Source organism: Microcaecilia unicolor, chromosome 3 (genome assembly GCF_901765095.1).
Source record: "Microcaecilia unicolor chromosome 3, aMicUni1.1, whole genome shotgun sequence".
Taxonomy (NCBI): Eukaryota; Metazoa; Chordata; class Amphibia; order Gymnophiona; family Siphonopidae; genus Microcaecilia; species Microcaecilia unicolor.
Genome location: NC_044033.1, coordinates 430727187 through 430740672, shown reverse-complemented (window position 1 = coordinate 430740672; position 13486 = coordinate 430727187). Strand labels below are relative to the sequence as shown.

At 42.8% G+C, this 13486-nt stretch overlaps 1 protein-coding gene across 1 annotated transcript in view; it reads left to right on the top strand.

The window, feature by feature from the left end:
• LPIN1 (lipin 1) overlaps window positions 1–13486 on the top strand; it is a 176344-nt gene that overhangs the window by 142881 nt on the left and 19977 nt on the right. The window contains exons 18-19 of the mRNA XM_030198855.1: window positions 1471–1557; window positions 2395–2547. Coding sequence (XP_030054715.1) covers window positions 1471–1557; window positions 2395–2547 — 240 coding nt within the window. The remainder of the gene's footprint in view (window positions 1–1470; window positions 1558–2394; window positions 2548–13486) is intronic.

Sequence of the window (13486 nt, the reverse complement as noted above, 5' to 3'; positions counted from 1 at the left end):
AGAAGGAACTCCCTTCTCTATACAGCCTCTACTTGTTCACCTTGTATGGGATTTGTTTCTATTAAAGCCTCCCATCAAGCTGCTCTCTGTGTCTTGGGACCTCATCTTTTTTTTTTAACCTAGCTGATGAAAGGTTTATTTGATCCACTAGACTTCTGTGATCTAAGCACCTAAGGAGGGAAGTCCGAAGGGAGGCGATCAGCTGTTGCCTGCTGCAGCACCTTCACACGTAGATGAGAGGTGCTGTGAGGGCCCAGCCCGGTGGCAGACGGAGGGGGGCAGGTGGAGGGGGAGGGAAGCTATTTCAATGCAGGGGGGGAGCGGCGGCGGCGACCTTGGGGGGGGTGGGGGGGCTGAGCTAAACGTACTGTGATTGGCTCACAGACTTCCAGGTCTCTGAGATGAGTGAAGCACGTCCATAAAGGACGTCCCTGACGAGCACTTTTTTTCCCCAATTTTTTTTTTTTGTAACATTTATAGACGTTTTTCAATCCCGCGCAGCCCCAACGACAGGTACAGACCTCTCGTTAGATTTTCCAGCGTTAAGACAATCGGAAAACGTTAGTGCATCTCATTACAATAGGGTTTCTACACAATTTGCTCATCTGCATTCCGTTTTCGTTAGCTGCTACCTTCGTCGGAAAATGGCTCGGAGAAGCCTTTAGTGCATGCCAGGGTTTACTACTTGCTCATTTATGGCTCGTTAAGTTTAGTGCATCTGGCCCTAAGTATCACAATTAACCGGATTACTTGTATCTCTGCTCCACCCCTGTACTGCCTAGGCACTATCCAGATACTCCCATGGCTGTCAGTAGTGCTGATTGCCGAATAGTGCTGCTAAATATCAGCAGGCCAACTAAGCCATTTATCCGGATAACTGTGGCAGTTATCTGAGTAAATAACTTTAAGTATCAGGCCCTTGCTGAGCTTATCTAAATGGGACCTTAGGGACTGTGAAGCCATTGTGCATGCAGAAAGAGTTTAATAGAAAGTACATGAACTGTCTGCATGACATGTTTTGTGGTCATTAGAGTAATGCAGCTTTGTCATATTTGCACCCCTTAGTTAGTGCAAACATCAAAACTCATACTACTGTATTGACAATCTCTGATAGAAAAAAGGCAATTAGATTATTAACATACCTTACTACTGCTGTAACAGAATTCTGTGAAGATTTATACCTAATAAATTCTACATTGGTCACAGCAAGACCTATTTCTAATAGCACCACCATTTACGTGGAAAAATGCTATAAGAATAAATCCAATGCCTATCCTGTACTATAAAAGCAGATTTTATAGACCTTACTTTAATGATTCTATGCTACATTCTTTGCCAGTGCTATGCTACCATAATTACAAGTACAATTATTTCAAGTATTGTATTTAAACCTTGCTTCTCATTTTTTCTGTTTGTTTGCACACCTTTATTTTGGTGTCTTTCAAATACACTATATTTATATTTATGCAGGTCAGATACTTTGGGACATATTTTACCCACGTTTGGAAAGGACTGGACCCACCAGGGAATTGCAAAGTTGTATCACAAAGTTAGCCAGTAAGTAGTTTATAGTTTATTTAAATTTGCTGTACGCTAAGACTAACTTGCAGATTGTAGTGGAATACAAAACTTCCAAAGTGCATAGAAAAGGAAAGGAACTACAATATATTGATAAGAAAGGGAATCACTCACACATCATGCTCATAAAGTAGAGATAGAGAGGGAGAACAATACATAGGCTGAGGGGGAGAAGGGCAACAGAGTACAGGACAAGGGCGGACAGCCTAGTGACTACTCCCTGGTAGGATCAAATACTTGGACAAAAATCCAGGCCTTCAACCCTGCTTTAAAATTTTTAAATGAAAGTTCTGTTCCAACGTGAAGGGGGAGATAATTCCAAAACAAAGGGGCAGTGAAAAGGAATGCGTGATGTCTGGTCGATTCAAAACAACCAAGAATTTATCTGAGCATGAACTCTGTGCCTTATTTTATTATGCATGTTTAATGCCTTGGTCATTACATTGTGAAGGCAAGTGAATGCTTAAGTGCTGGGCACGATGGACCCTTGGTCTTTTCCCAGGGTGGCATTACTTATGTACTTATGCAGGATAGCGATACTCTTTTGAAAAATGGATTTTCAAGAGTCATGGCTTGCTAAGTTAAAATTGTTTTCTTCTCTAGAAATAGTTTTACTGAATGTTGCTAGGAAACATTGTGTTCCGAATTCTTATGACTTAGCTTTGGATTCTGATGATCTTAATGTGCATGGATATAGAGGGGCTCAAGGGGAGGAGGGACTCTGTGTAGCTTAGAATATAGCATATACCATGGAAGTAAATTATATCATTATATGAATTATGCCACTAATGTTTTCCTTTTTTTTTTTTTTAATAGAAATGGCTATAAAATTTTATACTGCTCAGCACGTGCAATTGGAATGGCAGACATGACTAGAGGATACCTTCACTGGGTTAATGAGCGAGGAACTGTGCTTCCTCAAGGACCAGTGTTGCTTAGTCCAAGCAGCTTATTCTCAGCTTTACACAGGTATGATTGGTTTGGGGAGTGTTTTGTTGACCCAATGGCGTTAGTTTGAATTAAGTACTTTTAAGCAACGATTTCAGAAAGGGCTGTAGGAATGGTGGGGTCCGCCTCAGAATTTGATTTATTAAAACTTGGTTAATTGTCTTTCCTTTTGTACATAGCAAAGCAATGTATAAAATTCAATAAAATAAACTGGAAAAGGAAAAAAATATTTATAAAAGAAAAGAGAAAAAAATGAATATGGGGGATAGTGAGAGATGTGGCAGGGGAGAGACAACAAGGTTAGTGGATCCTGAAAGGGCCACTAGGATCTAATTAGACAGAAAAAGCCTTTTCAAAGAACGCTGTAAACAGATGGAGGAGAGAAGAGAATGCCAAAGTGATAGAGCAAGCCAGAAAAAAGCACAGACTCAGGTGGATTCATGATGGGCTTCTTTTAGAGAGGGGATTCACAGATGGTGATCATCAAGAGAACGAAGGGCTCTTGGGCGGGGTGTAAGGGATAAGGAGGGAAGAAAGGTGGGGGAGTGAGGGCACAGAAATAGTGAATCTTATGGAAGACCTGGGATTAGTTGTAAATGGGCCTCCTTCCTTGGATCCACCCTGCACAACAGGGGCCAGTTGAGCACAATTTATGCCAGTATTAGTCTATTATAACACAACATAATACTTAGATGATCAACTTGAAGGTTTGTTTTTTTTTAATAAATTTTATCTGCATCATTTTTCTTTGAAAGGCAACTAGTAGACAAAGGCTAAAGGGTAGACTGAAAATGAGTCAATAATGTTTGAGGACTATTTTTATTGTATTGTATTTATTTAGCGTATTTTGATAGACTTCATTACCACAGTCGTGTCAAGGCAATTTACATACTAAATCAGTGAATCTGTTACAATCAGAGAAGAGGACATAACAAGAGAACCCAGGCACAGTATGATGGGAAAGATGTATAACACAACAATAAAATATTCTAGAGGCAGTGCCTTGAGAAACACACACCAATAATGTAGCAGAACACACATAGACTTACAAAGTTCCATAGGTTAATATCCAGCTTATAATCGAAAGTGATCGCCGGCCATCTTCTGACACAAATCGGGAGATGGCCGGCGATTTCTTAAAAGCAGCGAAATCGGTGTAATCGAAAGCGGCATTTTTGACAGCATCGCCGCTTTCCCCATCGCTTCACTGGCGAAAGTTCAAGGGAGCATGTCGGTAGATTAGCGAAGGCGGGACATGGGCGGGCATGGGCGTGGCAACCAGATGGCCGGCTTTCGCCGATAATGGAAAAAAAAAAAGCAACGTTAAGCAGTATTTCGCCGGTTTTACTTGGTCCTTTTATTTTCACGACCAAGCCTCAAAAAGGTGCCCCAACTGACCAGATGACCACTGGAGGGAATGGGGTATGACCTCCCCATACTCTCCCAGTGGTCACCAATCCCCTTCCAAACTAAAAAAATAAAACTAAAAACCTTTTTTGCCAGCCTGTATGCCAGCCTCAAATGCCGTACCCACCTCCATGACAGCAGAATGTGTTGTATCCTCTGACAGCCCTTCCCTGGTTGCGATGTGGCTCTCGGGTGAATGTGACACCTTTTCTGTTAGGTGCCCTGCAGAGTTACATTAGCAATGCATTGTGGTGGGTGTAGGGTACTGGGCTGTACTCCCATGGTGCTTTTCCCCCCTGCTAACTGGGTCAGAACAGAGTGTGCCCTGTTTTGTTTCCTGTTGTAGTCCATGCGGTAGTGGCCATTTTTGTAAGCCAGTTTTAGTACCCTTTCCTGTGTTACCCACGTTAGAGAACGTGGTTCTTACCTTGAATGGTGCTGAAAGAGGGCATTGTACACCATTGTGCCAGCTCTGACCTACTGCTAATCTTAGTACCAGGGGACTCTTTGCCAGTGGGGCACAACCTCTGATCTGCAGTTAACTGTGAGTAAACGTGGTTATTTCAAGAAAGGACTTTTTCAGAGAGATTAGTCTTCAGGTGTGAACTGGTGTGCCAAAGTTATACAGCTGCAATAAGTCCTAAAGGCTGTATGCAGGTCCCTGGAGCAATTTTAGTGGGTGCAGTACATTTGTGGGTAGTGGATTTGGGGGGCTCAGCTCCCAAAGTAAGGGAGCTATGCACGTGGGAGCTTTCCTGAAGTCCACCACAGTGACCCCTAGGGTGGCTGGTTGGTGTCTTGGCATGTCAGGGGGGCCAGTGCACTAAAAATGCTGGCTCCTCCCACGGCCAGATGCCTTGAATTTGGCCGGGGTTTGAGATGGCCGACATAACTTTCCATTATCGCTGAAAAACAAACCCGGCCATCTCAAACCCGGCGAACTCCACGGCATTTGGCCGGGCTAAACTGTATTATCGAAAAAAAAAAGATGGCCGCCATCTTTTTCGATAATACGGTTCCGGCCAGCTGTAGCGCTGCCGCCAACATAGATCACCGGCGATGTATTTGGCTGGCGACATTCGATTATGCCCCTCCACGTAACTTTGTAAGTCTAAGTGCTTTGAAAATGTCTAAAAAGTGGCATAAAGCAGCATTTGGGCATTTTTCTCACAAAAACATTCAAATCGGTATTTTCAAAGCCTATTTTTCAGATGTTTTTCTATTCTGTTCTTCTGCAGTGCATCTAAAGGGCGGGATTTGGGTGTTCCTACTTAAATGTTTTTCAGCCATAATGGAACAAAACAAAACCGTCCTGGACTAAAACTAAGACATTTTGAGCTATACCTGTTTTTATCATGAAAGGCACAAAAAGGTGCTCTGAATGACCAGATGACCACTGGTATGAATCAGGGATGACATTCCCTTACTCCCTTAGTGGTCACTGACCCCCCCCTCCCACCCCCAAATGTGATTAAAAATATTACTTGCCAGCCTAAGATGTTATACTCAGATGCATTAGAGCAGCATGCAGGTCCCTGGAGTAGTCTAGTGGTGAGTACAGTGTACCTCAGACAGGTGGACCCAGGCCCATACCTCCCCTCACCTGTTACACTTGTAGTGGAAACTCTGAGCCCTCCAAAACTCACCAGAAACCCACTGTACCCACATATAGGTGCTCCCGTCATCCATAAGGGCTATTGTAGTGGTGTACAGTTGGGAATAGTGGGCTTTGGGGGGGGGGGGGGGGTAAGTAGGCAAGATAAGGTAGCAATGGTGAGATGTGTACCTGGGAGCATTTTTTTGAAGTCTACTGCAGTGCCCCGTTGCTCTCCTGGGATGACTGTGGGACTAGTTGACTAAAAATAATGGCTCCTTCTACATCGCAATGGTTTGATTTTCTGCGCTTTTCACTAGGACTTTTTTTTTTTTTCAAAAATGGTCAAGAAAAGAAAACACATACAAAGCACAAAACCTTGTTTGAAACAATATTTTTGAAAAAAAGAGGTAGACGTTTTTCTTTTTCTAAAATGACCTTCTTTCCTATTCGGATTTTGGACGTTTTGTGCAAAACGTCCAAAATCAGACTTAGACATCATATTGAAAATGCCCCTTATGTAACTTTGTAAGTCTAAGTGCTTTGAAAATATGCGTCAGTGTATCATAAGTCTAAACGCTTTGAAAATGTGTCTCCACGTAACTTTGTAAGTCTATATGCTTTGAAAATGAGCACCATATTTGATAAATCAGCGAGATAGATAATAAGCATGCTCAAATAACCGAGTCATAAGACCAGACTTGAAGCGCATCAGTGAAGGATCTGAATGTAGAGTGCTTGGTAACTGATCCCAAAACATGGGTGCCAAACAAGAAAAAGTGATATCATGATAAGAATCTAACCCTAAAATCCTATGTGATGGAACAACTGATGAATTTGTATTACTAGAACAAAGAGTTCTGGCTGGACAGTATGGAACAAGCAGTCTTGCTAAATGTAGAGGCTGGCCTTTATAATAGGCCTTACGTGTAAGAGAGAGAATTTTAAATTGAATTCCGTTTGAGAAAAGTAACCAATGCTGTTCATTCAATAAAGGTGTACATGGTCATAGTGATATGCTCTGTATATCATATGGACTACTTTAATATGGTTCTCAGCATCAGAGATACACATACCTGCAGTTTCTGCTCTAGGTTCATGAAACTTTACCAATTCAGAGTGTCTCCTGGCCGATTGTAGAGATGGGCAAGCAGAGAGGGAATGTGAGAGAGTTTCCCTCGACTCCTGGTACAGTCCTGGTGATAAAGTACATGACGTTAGACTAGTTTGGAGTGCCTGCGTGTCCCTCGATGACCTCATCCCCTCTGCCAGAGCTGCCGCATTTAACGTCGGTGAACAGCATTGATGGGGCTTCGCTGAGCCCCATCGAGTGAATGGCTCCCCTGCAGCCAGGAAGTGGAGGAGCTTCAGGCATTCCTGTACCTTTCGCCCATGTGGTGGAAGAACCGGGTTTGCAGAGAGGGAGTATGCCTGTTGCGGTTGAGACTGTGGAGTCTGGTTGAGATTCAATGGTTCCGTCAGCTTAAAAGAATTTACCTTTAGAAACAGAGTAATCTCTGCCAGGCGAAAAGTCTACCCACTCCTGTTAAGCCATCTCTGGTGTTTGTTAGGAGTCACTTTCGAACATTGCTTATGATACTTCCAACATAGACACAGCTCCCAGGGTTGCGGAGTCTCTGTGCCCTGGGCAACGCATCCGATCACCAGACCGTGAGTAAAGTGCCTATTATATTTCAAGATATGGAGACTTTACAACTGACAAGGCTTGAGAGGCCTGACAGTAAAAACCAGAGTAAAAACTCAATAATTGCTAGTGAACTGAAGACACCTTCAGCAGGATGGGCGTGCCTGAGAAGGAGCCTTTTGGCACTGCATTTGATCAACCGGAGAAGGCAGGCTTGTGAAGAGAGCAGATTGGGGCAACATGGTCTTAATAGTAACCACAGGAAATATATACCTTCAAACTACTCCTAATAATCTACTCCTTAACACTGATCCACTTAACACTAACCACCCCATTTGCAGAAAACAACATCATACCCATACTACACAATCATCATAGATTGATCAAATACATTACACCTCACCAAACTGATAACAACCTAAACAAAGGAAAAACCACAACAGAAAGGAAAAACCACAACAGAAAGGAAAGAAGGGCCCAAACAAACTCACCTCAACAAAGAAACGACAACTAACAAATTCCACCTAACACCAAATACAAAAGACCCATTCCAAACAATCCAAGTGGGCTACGTCAACGCCAGATCCACTGTAAATAAAACAGCAATACTAACAGACTGGATCATGTCAGAAAACCTCGACCTACTCTTCCTCACTGAAACTTGGATCCATGACCAAAAGGATCCCATAATCCTTGACCTATGCCCTCCAGGATTCAAAATCACTCACTGCTCCCACTTCACCACCGAAACCACTGCCGAGTCCATAACAACCCAACTTGAAATTGCCTCAATCAGAATCCACAACAAATCCCTGTTTGATCATCTAAACTGCGTCTTGTTTTACAGACCACCCGGTAATTGGAATGAAAGCCATTCTAATTTCACGGACTTCATCTCAAACACTTGTGTAACCAACTCCAACATATTAATACTAGGTGACATAAATCTTTACCTAGAAGATCCAAACTCCACCAATGCACGAGAATGTAAGGAATTCCTCCACTCATGGGATCTCAAATGGCCACACATGCAAGCTACCCACGTCAAAGGGCACACACTGGACCTCCTCTCACACAAATTGTTCCCAGACCACAACCTACTAATAACAGATATCAAATGGACAGAAATACCGTGGACCAATCACTACAAACTAAACCTATCCCTAAACTGGCGGAAGAAGGGATCATACTATATACAAGAACACACAACCTACAGCACAAGAGGCCAAATAGACCCAAAAGCATTCTGGCAACAGATATGACAATGAATGGACAGCATGAACAGACTCCATACACTACCTCTCTGACTGGGACAAAAGAACCAGAAGTGTACTAGACGAAATAGCACCCTTAAAAACAAGAATATCAAGAAGACAAAACTTGATACCATGGTTCAATGACGAACTGAAAAAAACTTAAAACACAATTCAGGAAACTCGAACGAGCATGGAAAAAATAAAAGATGAACACACACTCAATGCATGGAAACAAATACAAAGAAAATACAAATATGCAATAAGACAGACCAAAAGGTCTTATTACAAAACTAAAATAGGACCGGTTTACAAAGACTTGAAGAAACTATTCCAACTCGTAAGTAAGCTACTAAACACCACCCCAGTCACCACAACCAACACAGACATCCCATCCACAGACAAACTTGCTAAATACTTCAACGAAAAAATAATAAAGCTATGCAATACACTTCCTTAGCACAACACTGACATCGAAAACTTCATCAATGGCTTGGACCCAACTTCTGGAGAATACCCAGCAGACCGAACCTGATCAAGCTTTGCTGTCCTCACCGTTGAATCAGTTACCCATGCGACTCATAGGTTCTCCAATACCCACTGCAAATTGGACACCTGCCCCAGCCATCTACTTAAATCTGTTCCCGACCGCTTCATAGCAGACCTCACATCCCACCTAAACTACATGCTCCAACAAGGTGTCTTCCCTGAGGAATATGGCAACATCCTACTCACCCCAATTCCAAAAGACACAAAGAAAAAAACAAACTAACTCACCAACTACCGCCCAGTTGCATCTATCCCAATAGCAGTCAAACTGATGGAGAGCATGGTGACCAAACAGCTTACTGATTACATGGGCAAGTTCTTAATACTACATGAATCACAATCAGGATTTCACACCCTCCATAGTACCGAAACTGTGCTAGTCACTCTCCTGGCCAAATTCAAGCAGGAAATAGCTACAGGTAAAGGCATACTTCTCCAATTCGACATGTCGAATGCATTCGATATGGTAAACCACAATATACTACTAAGACTCCTAGACTACATCGGGATTGGTGGAAATATACTCAGCTGGATCAAGGGGTTTCTAACCACCAGAACATACCAAGTGAAATCAAAATTCAAACATATCACCACCATGGAAAGCAGACTGCAGAGTATCTCAAGGATCACCACTATTACCAATACTTTTTAACATAATGATGATCCCGCTGGCTAAGTCCTTATCCAATCAAGGTCTCGACCCATTCATCTACACAGACGATGTCATAATATACATTCCCTTCAGACATGATCTGACAGAAATCACCAATGAAATCAAGCTCGGTCTGAACACTATGGACTCATGGGAAACTCATTTCAACTGAAACTGAACAGTGACAAAACACACTGCCTCATCCTCTCATCTCAACACAATACGTACAAACCCAAAACCATAAACACCCCAGACCACACCCTCCCTATCTCAGATAGCCTGAAAATACTCGGCGTTACAATCGATCACAACCTTACACTTGAGAGCCAAGTGAACTGCACAACAAAGAAAATGTTCCACTCAATGTGGAAACTTAAACGCGTAAAACCTTTCTTCCCAAGGGAAATATTCCATAACCTAATACAATCAATGGTACTAAGCCTTGCAGACTATTGCAACAGAATCTATGCGGGATGTAAAGAACAACTCACAATGAAACTCCAGACCGCTCAAAACACAGCAGCCAGGCTGATATTTGGTAAAACACGATTCGAAAGTGCCAAACCCCTCTGAGAAAAACTGCATTGGCTCCCAATCAAAGAATGTATTACCTTCAAAATCTGCACCCTGGTCCACAAAATTATCTACGGCGAAGTCCCAGGCTACATGACAGACCTCATAGAGCTACCAACCAGAAACACAACCAGATCATCACGAACATACCTAAACCTCCACTACCCAAACTGCAAAGGACTCAAATACAAACCTATGCATTCAGCTTCTCATATATAAACACACAACTATGGAACTTGCTGTCAAAAGCTGTGAAAACAACCTATGACAATCTAAACTTCAGGAAATCACTAAAAACCAACCTGTTCAAAAAGGCATACCCGACCAACCCAACATAAATGCCTACACTCTGCAACACAGCAAAACCAAAGCTCGTAATGGACACTACATAGCCCCTCCTCTCTTCGATCCCCATTGTGCCTGAACCTTAATCGACCACAACATCACCATGTATTTGTTTCTCTACTGGACTTGGCGAACTCCTTTACGGTACTATGTAAGCCACATTGAGCCTGCAAATAGGTGGGAAAATGTGGGATACAAATGTAACAAATAAATAAATATGCGTTCTTCTCTGCAGCCTTTAATAATGGAAAATTGTAAAGAGATTAAGGTTATTTCTGAAGCAGTTCTGCCCAGCAGTCCTCTAAATTGGAATCCTTAGAGTTAACAGTCTAGACTTTTGGAGAACTTGGGAGTAGTACTCAGCTGGACAGAGTATTTGTGCTTTATCTTTACAGTATAACACCACGGACCCTGAGGCAGAATTCGAAACTTGGGCCGAAGTTGGGTCGTGGAGGGTGTTCAATTGACTGTTCAGTATATAAAAAAGATAAGTGCATTACCGATTAGTGAATATTCACACGGTTGCTAGTAGATGAGTATTTAAATAGAATAGCTATACTTGTGTACAAGGAGGTTTTTACCTGTGATGATTTAGAGGGCCTCCCTTATGTTGATGTTATCAACGACGGAGTGTTCTTCTATAATTTGAGGTTTTTCCTCCATAAAAATCAAATTATCTGTATACATCAGAATTTTATGGATATCGATTATAGCTAGATTTCCACTTTAATATTTAGATATCTTAGAGAGCTCTTTTGTGGCTTGCTTGATTTATCCTTGCCATTTTTGGGGCATAGACTGTAGACGTCTGCCCCGTACTTGCCCCGCCTCCCAACCACTGGTGCTACCACCCAATCTCTGCTAAGCTTCTGAGGATCCATTCGAAACGCAAACGTTGTAAAACAGGAACAACAAGGTCGCATGCCATTGCAATGGCATATACTATTGCACAGCATTTTGAAGCTAGAAAGAGGAATCCTGATAAAATGCACAAGGAACCATTAATAACAAACTTTATATGATAAGCAATAGGCAGCTATCGCAGTTGCTTCAAGTAAACAGTAATATGTTCAAACTTCGAGTAGCAGTATAATTGTAAGCCACATTAAGCCTGCAAAAAGGTGGGAAAATGTGGGATACAAATGCAATAAATAAATAAATGTACCGCAGAGGTCTGAACAACCTGAAGCGATTGAACACAGGAAGCCAGTAACATCAGGTGAATGATGTTACAGTAATCCAACCCACTTAGCATCATCACTTGCAAGATCTTTTCTGGACAACAAAAACCGAAGCTTACTCAGCAACTGCAATTTGAAGTAGGATTTACAAATCAACAGCTGAACTTGAGATTTAAATGAAAAACAAGTATTCAACAGAATGCCCAAATTCCACATCTCACTGGAAACTTTTACAGGCGTGTCTGATAGCAGAACAGTATCAGACAATACTACCATTATCAACTCAGTCTTAGCAACATTTGACTTCAACCTATTAGCAGTTAACCAACCAAGGATAGCAAGTATATCGCATCTGGAACAGAAGCTGTCAGGGGGAAAAAACCCCCTGCATGTCTACTACTACTACTACTATTTAACATTTCTAAAGCGCTACCAGGGTTGCGCAGTGCTGTACAATTAACAAAGAAGGACAGTCGCTGCTCAAAGGAGCTTACAATCTAAAGGACAAAAAGTGCAGTCAATCAAGGTTGAGGCAGTCTAGATTTCCTGGATAGAGGTACAATGGTTAGGTGCCGAAAGTGACATTGAAGAGGTGGGCTTTGAGCAAGGATTTGAAGATGGGTAGGGAGGGGGCTTGGCGTATGGGCTCAGGGAGTTTATTCCAAGCATAGGGTGAGGCGAGGCAGAAAGGGCGGAGTCTGGAGTTGGCGGTGGTGGAGAAGGGTACTGAGAGGAGGGATTTGTCCTGTGAGCGGAGGTTACAGGTAGGAGCGTAAGGGGAGATGAGGGTAGAGAGGTAGTGAGGGGCTGCAGATTAAGTGCATTTGTAGGTTAGTAGGAGAAGCTTGAACTGTATGCGGTACCTGATTGGAAGCCAGTGAATTGACTTGAGGAGAGGGGTGATATGAGCATATCGGTCTAGGTGGAAGATAAGACGCGCAGCAGAGTTCTGAACGGATTGAAGGGGGGATAGATGGTTACGTGGAAGGCCAGTGAGGAGTAGGTTGCAGTAGTCAAGGCGAGAGGTAATGAGAGAGTGGACGGCGCGTTCAAGTATCTTGGAGAGGAAGGGTAGGAGGGAGATGGGGCGGTAGTTGGAAGGGCAGGTAGGGTCTAGTGATGGTTTTTTGAGGAGTGGGGTGAATACAGCATGCTTGAAGGAGTCAGGGACAGTTGCAGTGGAGAGAGAGAGGTTGAGGATATGACAGATGGGGGGGGGGGGGTGACAGTAGGAGAGATGGTGTTTAGTAAGTTAGTGGGGATGGGATCAGAGGAACAGGTGGTGCATTTCGAGGAGGAAAGAAGGTAGGCGGTTTCCTCCTTGGTGATATCAGGAAAAGAGGAGAAGGAGGGCTGCGTTGGTTGGTTGTCATCTGCATATGCTCGGTATGAAACATCCAGTGACTGCAATAGATGATACAAAGGAAGCAAATAGATGTTGTATAATTCCGCTGACAGCGCTGATCCTTGTGGTATTCCATTACTTAATGGGTGCATAGCTGAAACAGCATCGCCCATCCTTACAATCTGTTTTCTGTTGTCCCGAAATGATTCAAGCCATGTCAGTATGGTTTACCACAAGGCCACAAGCACCCTGGTGTCGTACTAAAATACAGTGATCAAGTATGTCAAACGCTGCAGAAATATCCAGAAATGCAAAACAATAGTTAGTTTGCCTATCCTATTGAAGATGCAGTTCATCCACAGCTGCAGTTATTATCGCCTCAGTGCTATGTCGCCTTGCTCTGTTTGTCAATTAAA